This window comes from Dendrobates tinctorius, unplaced genomic scaffold (assembly GCF_039654945.1).
Source record: "Dendrobates tinctorius isolate UK_male_01 unplaced genomic scaffold, ASM3965494v1 ptg000039l, whole genome shotgun sequence".
NCBI classification, from domain to species: Eukaryota; Metazoa; Chordata; class Amphibia; order Anura; family Dendrobatidae; genus Dendrobates; species Dendrobates tinctorius.
Window position 1 is genome coordinate 40,463,819 of NW_027361707.1, and position 18,133 is coordinate 40,481,951.

An 18,133-nucleotide genomic window follows, 5' to 3' on the forward strand; every position below is an offset into this window, starting at 1 on the left:
TGCCCACAAAAAAAAGCTGAGAGCCACGCCCCATTGGATAAGAAGACAAGAAAATTCATATAGGACGCACTTATTGAAAAAGGGAACTATGAGGCACATGAAAAAAAACAGCATAATCATGGGAGAAGCGGGAAATGAGCTAAAAAATGCCCACTTTTGACCTGGTGACAGGTCCTTGTTAAGAATATAATAATGTATGTTGGACATGCTGTATCATTTACACTTACTAAAACAAACATTTTAAAAGGGTTGTCCGGCTTTAGGGTACAAGTCTGCAGTCCCTCTTTGTTACTGTAGACTTGCGAATACTCATAGTGCATGGAGCAGCAGGCGCGTGACTGCAAGTATGTGTTTTGTATAAATACGATCACATGCCGACTAGACGTGTGCACCTCGCTCAATGCAAGTGTATAGAGGAAGGCCAGACACATCGAGTCGGAATGTGGCCGAAAGTATGTAAATCACATACTTGTGGTTACATGGCCACCAGCACCAGGGAATCCTCAGCGCGTAGTGCACATGCTGTGAGGATTCGCAAGTCTACAATCACATAAAGTAACTGCAGACTTGTACACTAAGGCTACATTACCCTTTTCAGTCTCTGTGAAGGCAAAACATGGTTGAAGATCCTACAGTACTTTCTGCAGTCGCCTCTTCTCTTCCTCCATGGATGTCCGAATGGATTTTATCTCGGCCACATGTATTTTCGTTATGTCTTCTCGGCTCTTGGCGTGCTGCTCTTTTAGATGCTTTGTCTCTGCCTCTTTCTGCCGCTTTGTTTTACTGATGTCCTCTTTGTGCTGTTTCGGAACAGCGTGTTCTCTCGAGTACTAGTATATGAAAAGATAAACGACAGACATGTAGAGCGGTGAGACGGACATGTTGTTCATCCTGGCGAGGCATCTGACAGTGCATTAGCGAGTGTAATAAAGGCAGTCTGTTGACCTTGCAAAACTGCTGATAGCAGAAGATAGATGTGAAGAGGTGTTAAAACATACTTTTGTCTATAGTTCTAGCAGCAAAATGAAAAAGCAAGAAAGAGTTATGAAAATGGAGAATAATTCAGGTGCATCAGCCTTGTAAGCTCTCCGCTGGTGGACCCTAAGGCTGGGTTCACATGAGCGTATAAAAAAAAATCATCTGAGTGTCATCCAGAAAACTTGGACGCTTTTTTTTTTCTCTCATTTGCCTTCCGTGTGCAATCCTTCATTATACATCAGAGTAAATATATTTTCTTATGTAAAAGAATTTGCAACGTATTCGTCAAAGTCGGACCCCCTGTGGTGACTCCGCATGGGATCTGATTATTTTTACACACCCATACACTTGAATATTCGCGTCTCATCTGACACCTGGAAGAATCTAGTGCAGGCTGAGATTTTTTTTTTTCAGTCGCAGATTCAGTCCATTGAAAAATGCTCATCTGAACAGCCAAACTGAACAACATTGGTCCTAGTGTGTTCCGTTTTTTCCACAGACAGCACGCGGACTGATAATTCAGTCATGCGAACCTACCCCCTAGATTGCAGCGCTTCACTACTCGTCCCCTATGCTCTCGAGTGATGGCTGTGAAGGGCTCATGGTCAGACATTACAGCTGTCAACAGCAAGGTGGATGGGTTGTGATTGTGAAGCTTTTCAAGAGTTATTCTCATAATAATCAATTGTTTAATATTGCAAAGTAAAAGGCTGGTTTCACACTAGCGTTTTTTAGCGCAGCGCATCATGCACGTACATGTGCATGCGTCCTGATCCCCTATCTTTAATATGGGGGCGCATGGTCTAGCGTTTGCACGTGTTCTTATGCGTTTTCATGCGCATGCGTTTTTTTGTGGTGTGCGCCCAGGCGCACCGGACGCAACCTGTTGCATTTTTGGTCCGTCCGATCTGTCTCAAAAAACGCATGCGCACGCGTGCGCACGGAATGCAGCAAAAACAGTCTATGGGAACGCAGATGTGTGCATGGACATGCGCACGTCAGCGTTTAATATCGCATGCGTTTTAAGAGTCAATATAGCTACAAACTGGTTAAAATGCATGCACATAAAATAAGCAACCGCATGCAAAACACTTGATGCATTTTTTGTGTGCGTCTGGACTGCGCGCGCAGCGCAAAAAAAGCTAGTGAGAAAGTAGCCTAAGAAGTGGAGTGCTTACAAGCTCTTTGTATTGAGCCTGTAATCACTGTTCCGAAGCTGCACAATCGTTGGAGCATGATGATCCTGATTATGCCAACTTTCGCTTCTACCATGCTGCAAGGCTGCCTTGCATAGCAGCATCAGAAAGTGCACTGTTTGGGTGTGTGATACAAAAATGCCACTTACACAAACTGTCCATCAATCAGGAGAACATCACCCCCTAGCAAAAAGGAGAGGGAAGCTGGAGGAAGGTGTACTCCCTGAAAACACTTAAACCTTATGAACCGCCCAGCAAGCACTAGCTCCAAAATCAAACTTAATTTTCTCATGAATTTTTACAGCATGCAGCAAGCTTGCGAACCATTAATTAATTTCCAACTTACTTTCCGGGTTTTTTGAGGTCAAACAAAATTTAAAAATGCCTATTCTAATTGTGATGTACTACTGCAGTTGTGAAACACACATTGAAAATCTAAAAATCTAAAGACTCGTGTGAGATAGGGAGGTGCTGTACCTGCAGAGTCAGTATGACTGTGAATTAAATGATCTGTGAAACACTGCAGTAACAGCATCTTAATAACAACAGCATTTCATATTTAATTCTACACATTCAAGGGCATTTTAATACCCTTTGTACGAATTTTGCTACTAAATCAAAGTCATGAAACCAAGGCTTGTGTGTCAAAGAAATTGTGTTTATGGGATTTTGATTTGGTCACACTATAATTTTTCATTTAACAGAAAACAACAATTTTTTTTATAATCGAGAAACTTAAACACACCTGTCTACCACACAAAGTAGGCAAGAATAAATGTTCCCTTATTTAAGTAAGGGGCATCAAGGCCACTTCACTGGATTACAAATATAGTAAAAGAAAGAAAGGTGGGCCCTAAAAAGATCTGACAGCTGACACCCCCCAAGACACAGTAAACATATTACAAACATAGCAGGCACGATATCATTATAAATATACACAACCAATATATGATAGTGAGTATATACTAATTTATTATTGAAAATAATGAGTCCAATGGCCAGTTATTATGTTCCAGTGAATTGCCTCACCAAAAGATTATAAGCCTAGGCTTCATAGAATGCAACGTGTTAGTTTAAATAATGTAATCACTAAATATACATATCTTAGAGCAAGGTCAAAGCTCCATAGATATTTTTAGACAAGTTTTCCTGCATGTGGTAGAAGAGCCACCTCGACGCACGTTTCACTGCACCAATGCGTTTTCGTCAGGAGCGGATATTTTTTTGATGATGTCTTAGGAGGTAATCTCATGTACTCTCTTGAGCAGCTCAAATCTTTGTAATGTCCCAAAAGTTTCCTTACTTCCTGGTTTTTGGCAGGTTGGCCTCTCCTCCTTGAGTGATAACTATGGTAAGTAGCAGAACTGTAGTTTTAACAGCACTATAAATCTCAGCACAAGTTCTGCTGTAACAAATTCAGTTATTGGTGGTTTGTTATAAGTCTACACTGTTATCACTGTGTTTATACATAGATATAAGGGCATTTGAAAGAGCACACAGCTCCAGACAGCAAGACCATAGAGCCCAGTTTAGTACAACTGCTCTAAAAGCTAAGCTGCCAAGCTGGTGATTTAGAACTGCATCTTGTCAGAAGATGAGATGGCAGTGCACATCTACAGTTGTGGCCAAAAGTATTGACACCCCTGCAATTCTGTCATATAATACTCAGTTTCTTCATGAAAATGACTGCAAACACAAATTCTTTGTTATTATTATCTTCATTTAATTTGTCTTAAATGAAAAAACACAAAAAGAATTGTCCTAAAGCCAAATTGGATATAATTCCACACCAAACATAAAAAAGATGGTGGACAAAAGTATTGGCACTGTTCAAAAAATCATGTGATGCTTCTCTAATTTGTGTAATTAACAGCACCTGTAACTTACCTGTGGCACCTAACAGGTGTTGGCAATAACTAAATCACACTTGCAGCCAGTTGACATGGATTAAAGTTGACTCAACCTCTGTCCTGTGTCCTTGTGTGTACCACATTGAGCATGGAGAAAAGAAAGAAGACCAAAGAACTGTCTGAGGACTCGAGAAACCAAATTGTGAGGAAGCTTGAGCAATCTCAAGGCTACAAGTCCATCTCCAAAGACCTGAATGTTCCTGTGTCTACCGTGCGCAGTGTCATCAAGAAATTTAAAGCCCATGGCACTGTGGCTAACCTCCCTAGATGTGGACGGAAAAGAAAAATTGACAAGAGATTTCAACGCAAGATTGTGTGGATGTTGGATAAAGAACCTCGACTAACATCCAAACAAGTTCAAGCTGCCCTGCAGTCCGAGGGTACAACAGTGTCAACCAGTACTATCCGGCATCTGAATGAAAAGGGACTGTATGGTCGGAGACCCAGGAAGACCCCACTTCTTACCCCGAGACATAAAAAAGCCAGGCTGGAGTTTGCCAAAACTTACTTGAAAAAGCCTAAAACATTTTGGAAGAATGTTCTCTGGTCAGATGAGACAAAAGTAGAGATTTTGGGCAATGGAATCAACATAGAGTTTACAGGAGAAAAAAAGAGGCATTCAAAGAAAAAAACACGGTCCCTACCGTCAAACATGGCGGAGGTTCCATGATGTTTTGGGGTTGCTTTGCTGCCTCTGGCATTGGACTGCTTGACCGTGTGCATGGCATTATGAAGTCTGAAGACTAGCAACAAATTTTGCAGCATAATGTAGGGCCCAGTGTGAGAAAGCTGGGTCTCCCTCAGAGGTCATGGGTCTTCCAGCAGGACAATGACCCAAAACACACTTCAAAAAGCACTAGAAAATGGTTTGAGAGAAAGCACTGGAGACTTCTAAGGTGGCCAGCAATGAGTCCAGACCTGAATCCCATAGAACACCTGTGGAGAGATCTAAAAATGGCAGTTTGGAGAAGGCACCCTTCAAATATCAGGGACCTGAAGCAGTTTGCCAAAGAAGAATGGTCTAAAATTCCAGCAGAGCATTGTAAGAAACTCATTGATGGTTACCGGAAGCGGTTGGTCGCAGTTATTTTGGCTAAAGGTTGTGCAACCAAGTATTAGGCTGAGGCTGCCAATACTTTTGTCTGGCCCATTTTTTTAGTTTTGTGTGAAATGATCAATGTTTTGCTTTTTGCTTCATTCTCTTTTGTGTTTTTTCATTTAAGACAAATTAAATGAAGATAATAATACCAAAGAATTTGTGATTGCAATCATTTTCAGGAAGAAACTGAGTATTATCTGACAGAATTGCAGGGGTGTCAATACTTTTGGCCACAACTGTAACTGCTGTATAAAAATCAATGGGCTACAGAGAGGTGACTGGAATGTTAAGAGTTAACCCTCTCCTGGAGCGTAACTACTGTGCACTCTCTCCCAGAATCTGGAGGCCAAACTCCATGGAAACCAGCTGTACACAATAAAAGATAAAAGCTGTCATTGCAGGAGGCTGCCAGCAGATAGAAAAAGCAACTCAATTGCAACATGCTTATTTTATCCTGTCTAACTAACTAAAGCAATTTAATAACTTGAGCATACCTCTTTAACTAATGTGCCTGCTATGTGTACAATATTTTTACTGTCCTAGGGGGCAGCTGTTAGATCTTTTTAGGGCTCATCTTTCTCTCTTTTATTCTATATTTGATTTGTATTGGTATTTTGATGATAATAATGGACATTTTCATACAATGTAGTGGCTTTGATACTTCTTTTTTGTTGTAGGCGTTATAGTCGTTGTTGTAATAGTCCAATATTAGACCCATACACAACACCCTCATATCGTTGTCGGTTACTACCAGTTCCCATTCGTTTTTCCCTAGACAGATTGGTAAAAGTCACTTGAACATTAACATTAACCAGGATGTGTTTGCATTTTAGGGCTGTTCACTTGTAATTAGCCTGATGAAGGGGACTTTTGAACCCTGAAAGGTTGCAAATATAATTTCTCTGGTTAGCCAATATAGGGATCACTCCTACTTTTCTCATTTTTTTGGGACATAAGTATTTACATCCATTATAGGGCTCAGAAGGGGTTTACAGTCCTAGGAGACCTCTGAGGGTTATACATGTCTTTTCCTTGTAATTAGAAGCTTTTCAGTATTGTTATTCAATATTTTGGGGGAAAAGTCAGCAAAGTGGGTGAACACGAATTTCATACAGTTCTAATATTATTAGGTTTGCTATAGGGATGAGCACAAAAATAAAAGTCTAACTAGATTATTCCAGTCTTATTCCTTGCTAATCTCAAATCCGGAGATTAGATTCTCCCATTCGTGAGAAATGCAGATGTCTCATATTATATTCTTCATGATCTGATAAAAAGTTCTTGGATCTGTTTCCTCTCCACGCTCCCGGTACATTACCCACCGATAACCGATAACCACCGATCGACCAAACCGCTGCACGACCAGCTCTACCCTCGCCTACTGTATTATCACCCATCCCTTGAAGATTGTGAGCCCTCGCGGGCAGGGTCCTCTCTCCTCCTGTACCAGTTATGACTTGTATTGTTTAAGATTATTGTACTTGTTTTTATGTATACCCCTCCTCACATGTAAAGCGCCATGGAATAAATGGCGCTATAACAATAAATAAATAATAATAATAATAATTACCCGCTTACCTGTTTAGAATTCACAACGTCGCCAGAGTCTCTCTTACTGGCAGGAGTTTTCCGCACCGGTTTTTGCTGCGGTTGATCTATTTGGCTTTTTAATTCAGTGATTTCAGTGACAGCTGCATGATGTGCACTCGAGATACTCTTCATCTGCTCTGTCAAAACAAAACAATGCATTATTGATTTACCACACTGCAGCCGGCAGAAGATCCAGAGGCCAGCACGAAGGGTTAACGAGTACTACCTGTCTGCTTTTGGATCTCATTCTCTTGCTGTAATAATCTCTGTTTCGCCACTGAAAGCTCCTCTGTTGCCTTTCTCTGAATGCTTCTGGATTCGGCGAGCTCCTCTTCTTTTTGTCTCAGCTGGGCTTCCAAATCCTAGAAGGAGAAAGATCTTATCTTTATCATTTCAGTTTAACCTCTGTGCGATTTTCCGTTTTTTTCCTCCCCTTCTTCCTAGAGGGACCATTTTATTTATTTTTTCCAGCCATATAGCAGTATGGTGGCTTGTTTTTGCTGGACAAATTTTAATTTTAAATGACACCATTCATTCTGCCACAAAGTGCACTGGAAAACGAGCAAAAAAAATTCCAAATGTGGAAAATTTGCAATAATGTACAAATCCACAATGGGTTTTTGGATTTTTTTTTATTTACAATGTTCAATATATAGTAACTCTGACCTGGTAATATAATTCCCCAGGTCAGTACGAGTACACAGATGCCAAACATGTATATAATTTTTTCATTTTAAAATTTTTTTCCTTTTGTTGCCCTTTTTTGAGACCCAAAACTTTCTCATTTTTCAGGATCTGGGGCTGGGTGAGAGCTTATTTTTCGAGCGCCAAGCTGACGTTTTTACTGATAACATTTTCGGGTAGATATGATATTTTGATCGCCTCTTACTGCATTTTAGTGCAATGTTGCAAAGACCAAAAAACTTAATTCTGAAGTTTTGATTTTTTTTTTTTCTTGTGCCCTTTACCAATCAGATTAATTTATTTAATATTTTGTGATAGATCGGAAATTTCTGAAAGCGGCGATACCAAATATGTGAATTTTTAATTTTTTTAATTGTTTTATTTTTAATGGGGAAAAAGGGAATGATTTGAATTTTTGTGGGATTTTTTATGTTTTTTAAACTTTTTTTAACTTTTTACTGTATTTAATAGTCTCTTTAGGAAACTTGAAGCTGCACTCATCCAATCGCTTGTGCTATGTATAGCAAAAATCACAATCTCCTATGAACACAAATGGCATAGGAGGATTGTAATAACAACCCATCGTCGCCCCGTGATCACGTGACGGATGCGCTGATTGGTGGGATCAATTATGTGCTTCCTGTCCTTGCGTGTTAAATGCCGCTGTCAGAGGCACTTGATGGCTGATTAAACAAAGAAGTGGGCTCAGAACGTGAGGGACACGGCCAATGACGTACATAAATGTTATCGGTCATGAAGGGGTTAAAAGCATCCTGTCATGTCCCCAAACGCTATTTAGCTGCAGATATAGAGTTAATCTGGAGGTTAATATTGTTAAAACGTTGTTCGGATTTTTTACAGAAAGTGTGGGTACCGGGAGAAAATGAACTTTATTCTTCCCGGGAGTCGCTAGCGGCTGAAATCGGCAACAAAAATAATACGCTCAAATGGGGGGGGCACAGTGTTTTATATAAATGAAAAAAATAAACAAATTAAACAAAAAAAAAATATATAATGCTGGCAGTCCAAATCGCCATTTATTGCCCTGTCCACATTTAAAAAAAAATGTCTTATATATGCAAATAATTTATACGGAAAGGGTGACACAATTTGAAATGTTTCTTAGTATTCGTAAAAAAAGTGTATATATATATATATATATATATATATATATATATACACAGTCATATGTTAAAGTTTGGGCACCCCTATTAATGTTAACCTTTTTTCTTTATAACAATTTTGGTTTTTGCAACAGCTATTTCAGTTTCATATATCTAATAACTGATGGACTCAGTTATATTTCTGGATTCAAATGAGGTTTATTGTACTAACAGAAAATGTGCAATCTGCATTTTAACAAAATTTGACTGGTGCAAAAGTATGGGCACCTCAACATAAAAGTGACATTAATATTTCGTAGATCCTCCTTTTGCAAAAATAACAGCCTCTAGTCGCTTCCTGTAGCTATTAAAGAGTTCCTGGATGAAGGTATTTGTGACCATTCCTGTTTACAAAACAATTCCAGTTCAGTTAAGTTTGATGGTCGCCGAGCATGGACAGCCCATTTCAAATCAACCCACAGATGTTCAATGATATTCAGGTCTGGGGACTGGGATGGCCATTCCAGAACATTGTAATTGTTCCTCTGCATGAATGCCTGAGTAGATTTGGAGCGGTGTTTTGGATCATTGTCTTGCTGAAATATCCATCCCCTGCGTAACTTCAACTTCGTCACTGATTCTTGCACATTATTGTCAAGAATCTGCTGATACTGAGTTGAATCCATGCGACCCTCAACTTTAACAAGATTCCTGGTACTGGCATTGGCCACACAGCCCCAAAGCATGATGGAACCTCCACCAAATTTTACTGTGGGTGGCAAGTGTTTTTCTTGGAATGCTGTGTTTTTTAGCCTCCATGCATAACGCCTTTTTGTATGACCAAACAACTCAATCTTTGTCTCATCAGTCCACAGGACCTTCTTTTAAAATGTAACTGGCTTGTCCAAATGTGCTTTTGCATACCTCAGGTGACTCTGTTTGTGGCGTGCTTGCAGAAACGGCTTCTTTCGCATCACTCTTCCATACAGCTTCTCCTTGTGCAAAGTGCGCTGTATTGTTGACCGATGCACAGTGACACCACCTGCAGCAAGATGATGCTGCAGGTCTTTGGAGGTGGTCTGTGGATTGTCCTTGACTGTTCTCACCATTCTTCTTCTCTGCCTTTCTGATATTTTTCTTGGCCTGCCACTTCTGGGCTTAACAAGAACTGTACCTGTGTTCTTCCATTTCCTTACTATGTTCGTCACAGTGGAAACTGACAGGTTAAATCTCTGAGACAACTTTTTGTATCCTTCCCCTGAAAAGCTATGTTGAATAATCTTTGTTTTCAGATCATTTGAGAGTTGTTTTGAGGAGCCTATGATGCCACTCTTCACATGAGAATCAAATAGGAGAACTACTTGCAAGCGGCCACCTTTAATACTTTTTCTCATGATTTGATACACCTGGCTATGAAGTTCAAAGCTCAATGAGGTTACAAAACCAATTTAGTGCTTCAGGAAGTCAGTAAAAAGTAGTTAGGAGTTTTCAAATCAAGAAAATGATAAGGGTGCCCATACTTTTGCACAGGTCAAATTTTGTTTAAATGCAGATTGCGCATTTTCTGTTAGTACAATAAACCTCATTTGAATCCAGAAATATAACTGAGTCCATCAGTTATTAGATATATGAAACTGAAATAGCTGTTGCAAAAACCAAAATTGTTATAAAGAAAAAAGGTTAACATTAATAGGGGTGCCCAAACTTTAACATATGACTGTATATATAAAAAATGTGAAAAATTTTCTATTTTTAACATTCTCCCCCAAAATCAGCAAAAAATATTTGTATTTCCAAATGAAATTTTTTTTTTTAGAGCTGTAAAAAGAAAATGTATGACGAAACTCAAAAATGTGCCTGGTCCCAAAGGCAGTAAAGTGGCCCGAACTCGAACTGGTTAAGTTGTAGTCAGCAGGGAGGAATGGTTGGACATTGCCAGTAATCTCTCCGCTGTTACCTGCACCATGTCTTTCATTTTATGAGAATGCTGTTTGGCTTCTAGGATTTCCAGCTCCTTTGCCTCCAGATCTTCCTTGAGCTGTTGGAGTTCCTGTAGCGTAGCCGCTTCCTTCGCCTGACTACCCTTCCTCTGCTCCTGCTCCTTCTGCTGAAGCTGTTTTATCATTTCTGTCACAGACTGTTGCAGAGCTTTTCTCAAGTTCTCCTTCTCTTTGACGTAGCTGCTGTGGAGCTTGCTGGTCTTCAGCGTATAGTCTTCTGTTAATTTGCGGTTCTGTGCCTTTAGATTCTCGATTTCTTTGCTTAGCACCTGGATTTCCTTTTTAAGTTTCTCATTCAGTTTTTCCACCGACTTCTCTTGGTCGCTGGAGGCACGTTCCTTTCGTAGAGCGTTGGCCTCCTCGGTGAGCTGCTGCAGACGGTTCTCGTAGTCAGTCTTCATGGAGAACATTTCCTTGGACAAGGCGGCCATCCTTTCAGCTTGCTCACACTGGGTCTTAAGCTCTCTTTCTTCTGACTGCTTTTTGTACATGGCGAGATCAGCTATGCTCTGTTCTTTCGTCACATTATTTTTCTCCAGGGCCTCCTCAAGGTTCCGCATCTGTAGCCTCAGGATCCTCTCCTCTTCTATCAGGTTCTCATATTGGAGAAGTTTTTCCTTTTTATCACTCGAAATGAGGTCAATCTCATGCTGATGGGTTTCTTTTAGAGTGAGAATGTTCACTTCATATTCATCAATCTTGAGATTCAAAGAATAAATGACCTACAGAAAGAGAATAAAAGACGGAGACTGAATTCATTTATTATTATGATAAATATGGCGCAACTGCATCCTGATCCTGACGGTATAATATAGAATACAAAATACTACTCTTCTTCATATTCAGAACACATGAAATATGCACAAAAACTGAACGGGTCAATAAGACCCTGTTCACACCACCCAAGAACTAAGACACAGAAACAGAACACAGTATGACAAACGTGCATGAATACTCTGCTGTAAAATATATGTAACTGTAAGTAGCAAGTGCTAGTAAAAGATGTTAACAAAACCAGGGTATTTTGTGTCTTCTTCATATTCAGTCACTATACTTGTATGGTAGAGTGCCCAATGTCAGCCCAGCCCAGCATTGGTATCGATTAGTAATTTACCACCTCTACAATCAGAGCAAAATATCCATGTGCGTGTAAAAGAATGGTCCATATGTTTATGCAAAATAGCGTACTTTGCGCCAACTCTTTATTTCCAAAACTCCGTATTTTTTTAAAAAATGTTGCTTAATGATAAATTTTAAGCAAATTACCGTATGCCAGAGCTACTTTTTAAAGGAAATGTATGATCAGAAAATTATCTTTTTTTTTTAATCAAGATTTTGTGTAAAGGGAAACCTGTCACCAGGCTCATAAGGCAAAAAAAGGGTGACAGATTCCCTTTAAATGCATTGTTTAAAAAATTTTGGCAAAGTTTTTTTTTTTCTACTATCATAATCTGAATTAAAAATATAAAACAGTAAAAAAAAAAATGAAAATCTTGCAATTTTAACACCGGCCACTGTTCTTTTTTTAGTCCCCTGCTTCCTAATGTTTCAGCAAATTCACATGTACATTAGCAGCAATAGACTGACTCAAACCCTATCTTTAGTATTGAAGCATCTAATGAGCGTGTGCAAAGGTCACTGTGAAAGGAGGGGGGGGCAGAGTCAGGTGTGATGTCACCAATGGCGATCTGAGGATCCTGTATTATTAGCCCTGTGTAGAGATATTATCTGTCATTGCAATCATGTCCCTGATTATAAAAAGACTGCTGAAAATTCTTCCTGAAAGAACAGGAAATATGTGCCGAAAATAGCCCCAATGACCTGTGTAAAAATGACCAAATTTCTAATTTTGTTTGATTAACACAGATCATGATAGGAAAAAAGTCAACATTTTTTTAAAACTAAATGAAACACAAAAATCTGTAGTCTGTGACTGCTGGATGAGGTCACTTAGAACCGCCTCCTACCTCCATGCATTCGTGACTTTGCTTTTGATTAACAAACCTTGCACATGCACAAAGCCCCAAAAATGACGTTGTGCCAGGCTGGGTAATCAAAAGAAGGATGGAGATGATGAGGTTCTCAGGGCTCCGTGACCTGGCAGCTTGACTGGACCACTCTGTGTCTTGGACACAGTGACTGACTGCTGAATCATCCAATCTACTGCAGGGGCATGCTGAGCTGTTAGTATTTTGATAGACAGCTCAGTTGTCCAATCTAGTACAGGGATGTACTGAGATGTCAGTATTTTGATTGATAGCTCAACCGTCCAATCTGATACTGGGAGGTGCTGAGCTTCCTTCAGGTGTTCTTAGTGATTTCCCAGATATTTTACAAAGCTGTCAGTCCCAGATGGCGTCCAGTCATAGCTTTCAGCATAGTGCGGTGTTTTCTCTTTGCTTTGTGCTTTGAATTCAGACATTCTGACCTCTTGTTGCCAGACCCTGGATTTGCCTACTGACTATCCATTTTAATTACTCCTTTTGCCTTGACGAACTCTGACCTTGGAATTCTGACCCTGAACTGTGACCTGACTATGCCTTTGACTCTTCCCTCTGTTTAGGAAGTACCCTCCTGGCTCTTGACCCCAGATTCCTTTACTACTCTGAATCATGGCTTGTCCGAGAGAAGAGTCTCAGTATCACAGTGGGTCTTGCAGTGTTTCTCAACTCCAGTCCTCAAGACACACCAACAGGTCAAGTTTTCAGGATTTCCTTAGTGTTGCACAGGTGATAATTTCATCACCCGTTCAATCATTAATTCCATCACTTGTGCAATACTAAGGAAATCCTGAAAACATGACCTGTTGGTGGGTCTTGAGGACTGGAGTTGAGAAACACTGTGCTAGTCGATGTGCTCCAACTCTATTCTTATTCAATGTCGTAACATGATTGACCATGAAATAAATATCCAGACTTACTAAATTCTACCTCTGTGCCCTGAACTAGCTGCATAGCGCTGGCTTTGTACCAGGCGGCACATCTCCTGTTACATCAAAATTCATGCTCCTCTCTTTTTAGCGTATGTCTAGCCATGTATTTAGTAGGAGCTATGATTATGGAGTGCTAGATACTTACAATTCAGAGTTGTAGTCAGTCTTCATAACAAATACCTCTGCACATATAACACACATCACATTGGATGCTTCACGCTGTGCACATGCTTTTTTTATGTAGCATGTAACAATGCAGACACATATCTACATACGAGCTACTGTGGGGGATTTTATTTTTAATCAAGAAAATTTGCAAAGTAGCCTCATTTTTTATTTTATCTGCACTTATGCAAAAAAATAAAGAAGACATGTTGTATATGTGTAAGGGTGTGACAGAGACTGTCGTGTACCTGCCGCTGAAGACAACAAAATGTGTAGTGTGAATATTAATATGCGGTTTTATTGCATTTTATGATGACATGTAACATGTATAGAGTGTTATAACTAATGCAAAGTGTGATTAGTACTGATGCTGCTGAGTGCGCACTGCAGGTTAACGGCTAAGGTAACTCTGGTACACTCAGCTCAGAGGTAGGGAAAGTATAGAATATAGGCTAGGATTTAGGTAGTAATAGCTAACACAGGGCAGACAGGCAGTGGTGGGCCTAGTAGTGTGTAAAATATAGGAATATTTTAGGATACACTTAAATGTTTTGGGAACAGCCCAACATATGAGGTTCGTGAGAAGATCAAGTTCAAGGTGCAGTTGACTGCAGGAATGTGGAGTACATATTGTTCATGGCAGCATGAGGTTGTACCAAATTTCCTGCACATTCCTGCAATTTTCAGGGCCTATGCCCAAACTAGACACTGAGGAAAGTGCCTTAATACTGAGGAAGCCAGATGGTGAACTGTAAGAGGGAGATGTAACTGATCTCAGGAATGCTGTGGGACCAGACAGGGAATCCAGAGGATGACAGGAGAATCAAGTGTAGGAATAATCTGAGCTGAACGGAACCAAAGGCTTGAAATGTACTGTGTTGATGGAGCTGGAGGTTGCTATGCTCGATACTGCGTGTTGAATATTGATGTACTTGAACTGTCCAGTAAAGTTGATCTTGTTAAAACTAACTGGATGTCCCCTGATGTGAGTGTGGCTGATCCTGGAACCAAGAATGTGGATGCAGCGGAGGCCTCCGACCTATAAGTGAGGGCAACTCAAACTTCACAGCTCCTACAGTTTATTGTTCAGCTATCCTTGGGGGACAAATTGAACAACTGATGTTGGGTAATATGTTGATTACCCATTTTGACAGTCTATGCGGCTTGTTGTCCTGCAAACAATGAAAGACTATAAACCCTTGAGCAATGAGAGATGAGCTCCTGCCAGCCTCCCCCAATCCTATGGTAAAAATGCCTGAATAAAAGCTATGAGCTATACAAGGGGGCTCTGCCTCTGTTTCCAGTGAATCTTGACAGAACAACAGCCAGGCACTATGGCTCCAGCCGGAGGAATACAGATTTGATCCACTGCCAATCACTGAGACCATGGAGACGTTTGGAGCACCCAGGTTGGGACAATCAAGTCACCTGGCCACATACCTCAATGAACTGTCAGCTTCCTAAGCTTCTTTCTGTGGGTGCCCACCCAAAGCAGGATCCAACTGGTTGGGGTAGTTGGCCCCGAAGTCGCAGCTACCTTCTTAGTGCCTATTATACCGCTATATACTGCATTCTTAATAAATCAGTAGCAGCTAATAAGGATCAGAGTGTAAAGAGCGCTAAATCAGACTATCCTCTATTGTATTTTGTGTACTTTTTAAAATTCTCTATGGCTTCACTAATTAGTGGAAATATTTGATTGAAATTGGTGTAATTCTCCTGCCACGACCAGTGCACTTTGCTTAACATTACATTTTACTTTCTAAACAGACAGAAATAGCTGGCACATCGCTTTTGTATGAACAGTCTGGGCATAAAGTTAGCACGTGTATTTTTTTTTCTTGTCTGGACTTTTATTTGCAGTCTGTTTAAACATATGAAACATTCCAGACAATAGCTCCACACCAGCATTCACCGCACGTACAGTATACCCTGTATACATAGACTGTGGATGGAATAATAGGAAATAATATTGACATATGAGATTCCTTCTAAGCAAAATTGTCCCACTGCAAATAACTAATTCATTCACATGTAGATTTTAATTTAAAATGTAAAAATTGACATAAAAAATAGCAAACCAAACATGATGGGGATATCTAAAATTTGGTAATAATATTTCCTTTATTAATAATATTGCAATTTTTCTATTTATTCAACCTACATACAGTCAAAGAATGTCTTCTACTATGGTCAAAGAGCCCATATGGTCAAAGGGCCCATTCTAGGTTCCAAGCCTGGGTACAACGGCAACCTCTGACAGTCGGGATCCTGCAGGTTACCAAGGTTCTGTCATTGTCATGTAAAGTTTTGCTATGCAACATTGTGCTGCAAATTGCAAGCAGAGAACTATTGCTAGGCACCATTGCAGCCCTGTTAGGCCTCAATGACAAATGTGAACGAGCAACAAGGGAGATACCCACATGGGTCTAGAAACGCCTCACGCAATGTGTTGCTTGGTAGTAGGTCAAAGCGTCTGAGGTATCGCCAGTTGTGGGGTCTTGTCCTAAAAGTTAAATGTGCACTAATGCGCAGGTGAGAGAACTGGGTCATCGATCAATGTGGAGTCAGCCTGATGTGGGCCCTCACATCTTTTATAACGGCACACACAGACAGCGCAGACTGGCACTGAAGGATGTGGTGCTGAGAGAACTCCAGCAACATATTTACCATAGCTTGCAGAGAAAGGTGACTAGGCACTCACTATTAAGAAGTAATCAACCTAGGGCTTAAAACAGGCCACAGAAGTGCAATGAAATTCCAGCTTGAGTTGCAACGCATGCAGTTTGTCCAAGATGGAGGAGACCACCCCACCTTGTACGAGAGAGGCCAGACCACCATTAGAAGAGGATGATTGTCACAACAGAGTGGAGCAGTAAGGCTCATTTCTGTTTATAAAGAAAGCATCCACCTCTAATGGGTGAGGTGATAGCCACCAGAGAGGGGCAAGGAGACACCAAAGGAGTATGGAAGGCAAAGTCCAATACCACTCCCCAGCAACATGCCCGCTGTCTTGGGATCATACTTGACTCCGAGCTTTCATTTGCTCCCCACATCCGATCACTGGCTCGCTCTTGTTATCTGCACCTCAAAAACATTTCTAGAATTCAACCTTTTCTTACTTTTGACTCCTCAAAAACTCTTATTGTTTCTCTTATTCATTCTCGTCTGGACTATTGTTTCTCTCTTCTAATTGGTCTCCCTCTTACCAAACTCTCCCCCCTCCAATCTGTCTTGAATGCTGCAGCCAGGATCATATTCCTTGCCAATCGTTATACCGATGATTCTACCTTGTGTCAGTCATTACACTGGCTACCCATCCACTCCAGCATCCAGTACAAACTTATTACCCTCACCCACAAAGCTCTCCATGGCTCAGCACCACCCTACATCTCCTCCCTTGTTTCAGTATACCACCCTACCCGCGCCCTCCGTTCTGCTGATGACCTAAGGTTAGCATCCTCAATAGTCAGAACCTCCCACTCCTGTCTCCAAGACTATACACGTGCTGCACCAATTCTTTGGAATGCACTTCCCAGGTCAATACGATTAGTCCCCAATCCCTACAATTTTAAGCGTGACCTAAAAACGTATTTATTCAGACTGGCCTACCACCTCAACACATTAACCTTACTATCCCTGTGTGGCACAGTCAAAAGTTTTACCATAACCAGGCTCCTCGCATCATGTTCCCACATGCTTTATGCATCCATTAGCCCTCTGTGTCTGTACTGTTACAAACTTAACATTATGGCTGGTCCATACAATCAGGACAATTGTTACCACCCACCTTTCGTGTCTCCCTTTTTTACTCATAGATTGTAAGCTTGCGAGCCGGGCCCTCATTCCTCATGGTATCTGTTATGATCTATGTGATTATTGTTATGCTGTAATGTCTATTGTCTGTACAAATCCCCTCTGAAATGTAAAGTGCTGCGGAATATGTCGGCGCTAGAGAAATAAAATTATTATTACCACAACTGTTGCGTCCGTATTAGGGTCTGTTGTGCGGTGACTGAAGAGGAGACTTTAAAAGTGTGCAAAGTGACCAGACCGGCTACTGCACATTATTGCTGCCATTGAGAGATGACTGCAAGAGGTATTGTGACCCACACAAAGAGCACGTGCTGAACTGCCGAGATCGTGACGAAAAACCTCTTTCAAAATGAAAATGGGACCTCTCAAAAACCTCAACTAATTGTTGTACTTGCTCACTGTTTGCCTCTGTTCAAGTCAACCTGTTGTCTTACGTGAGACTATTAAGCTCATTGCCTCCTTGTGAATTAATCTATATCTGTGGACGCCTGCATCCTTCCGCCATCCCTGACTGCATACCATCCTATCTTCCTCCTATGATGTGTCCAGGCCCTCTCACATGCAAGTGGTGTCAGAGAGACATCTCCAGACGAGAAAGTATGGAGGTCAAGAGAAGATCAAAAAGAGGAGGATCTGTTAGGTGACTATGACTTCTAAGCT

General features: G+C 40.7%; 1 protein-coding gene across 3 annotated transcripts in view; it reads right to left on the reverse strand.

The window, feature by feature from the left end:
• Positions 1-18,133, reverse strand: part of FAM184B (family with sequence similarity 184 member B) — a 130,525-nt gene that overhangs the window by 43,004 nt on the left and 69,388 nt on the right. For all 3 annotated transcript variants that reach the window (XM_073574654.1, XM_073574653.1, XM_073574652.1), the window contains exons 2-5: positions 10,518-11,282; positions 7,000-7,135; positions 6,762-6,910; positions 639-830 (exon numbers count right to left, since the gene is read on the reverse strand). In XM_073574654.1, the coding sequence (XP_073430755.1) occupies positions 639-830; positions 6,762-6,910; positions 7,000-7,135; positions 10,518-11,282 (1,242 nt within the window). The remainder of the gene's footprint in view (positions 1-638; positions 831-6,761; positions 6,911-6,999; positions 7,136-10,517; positions 11,283-18,133) is intronic.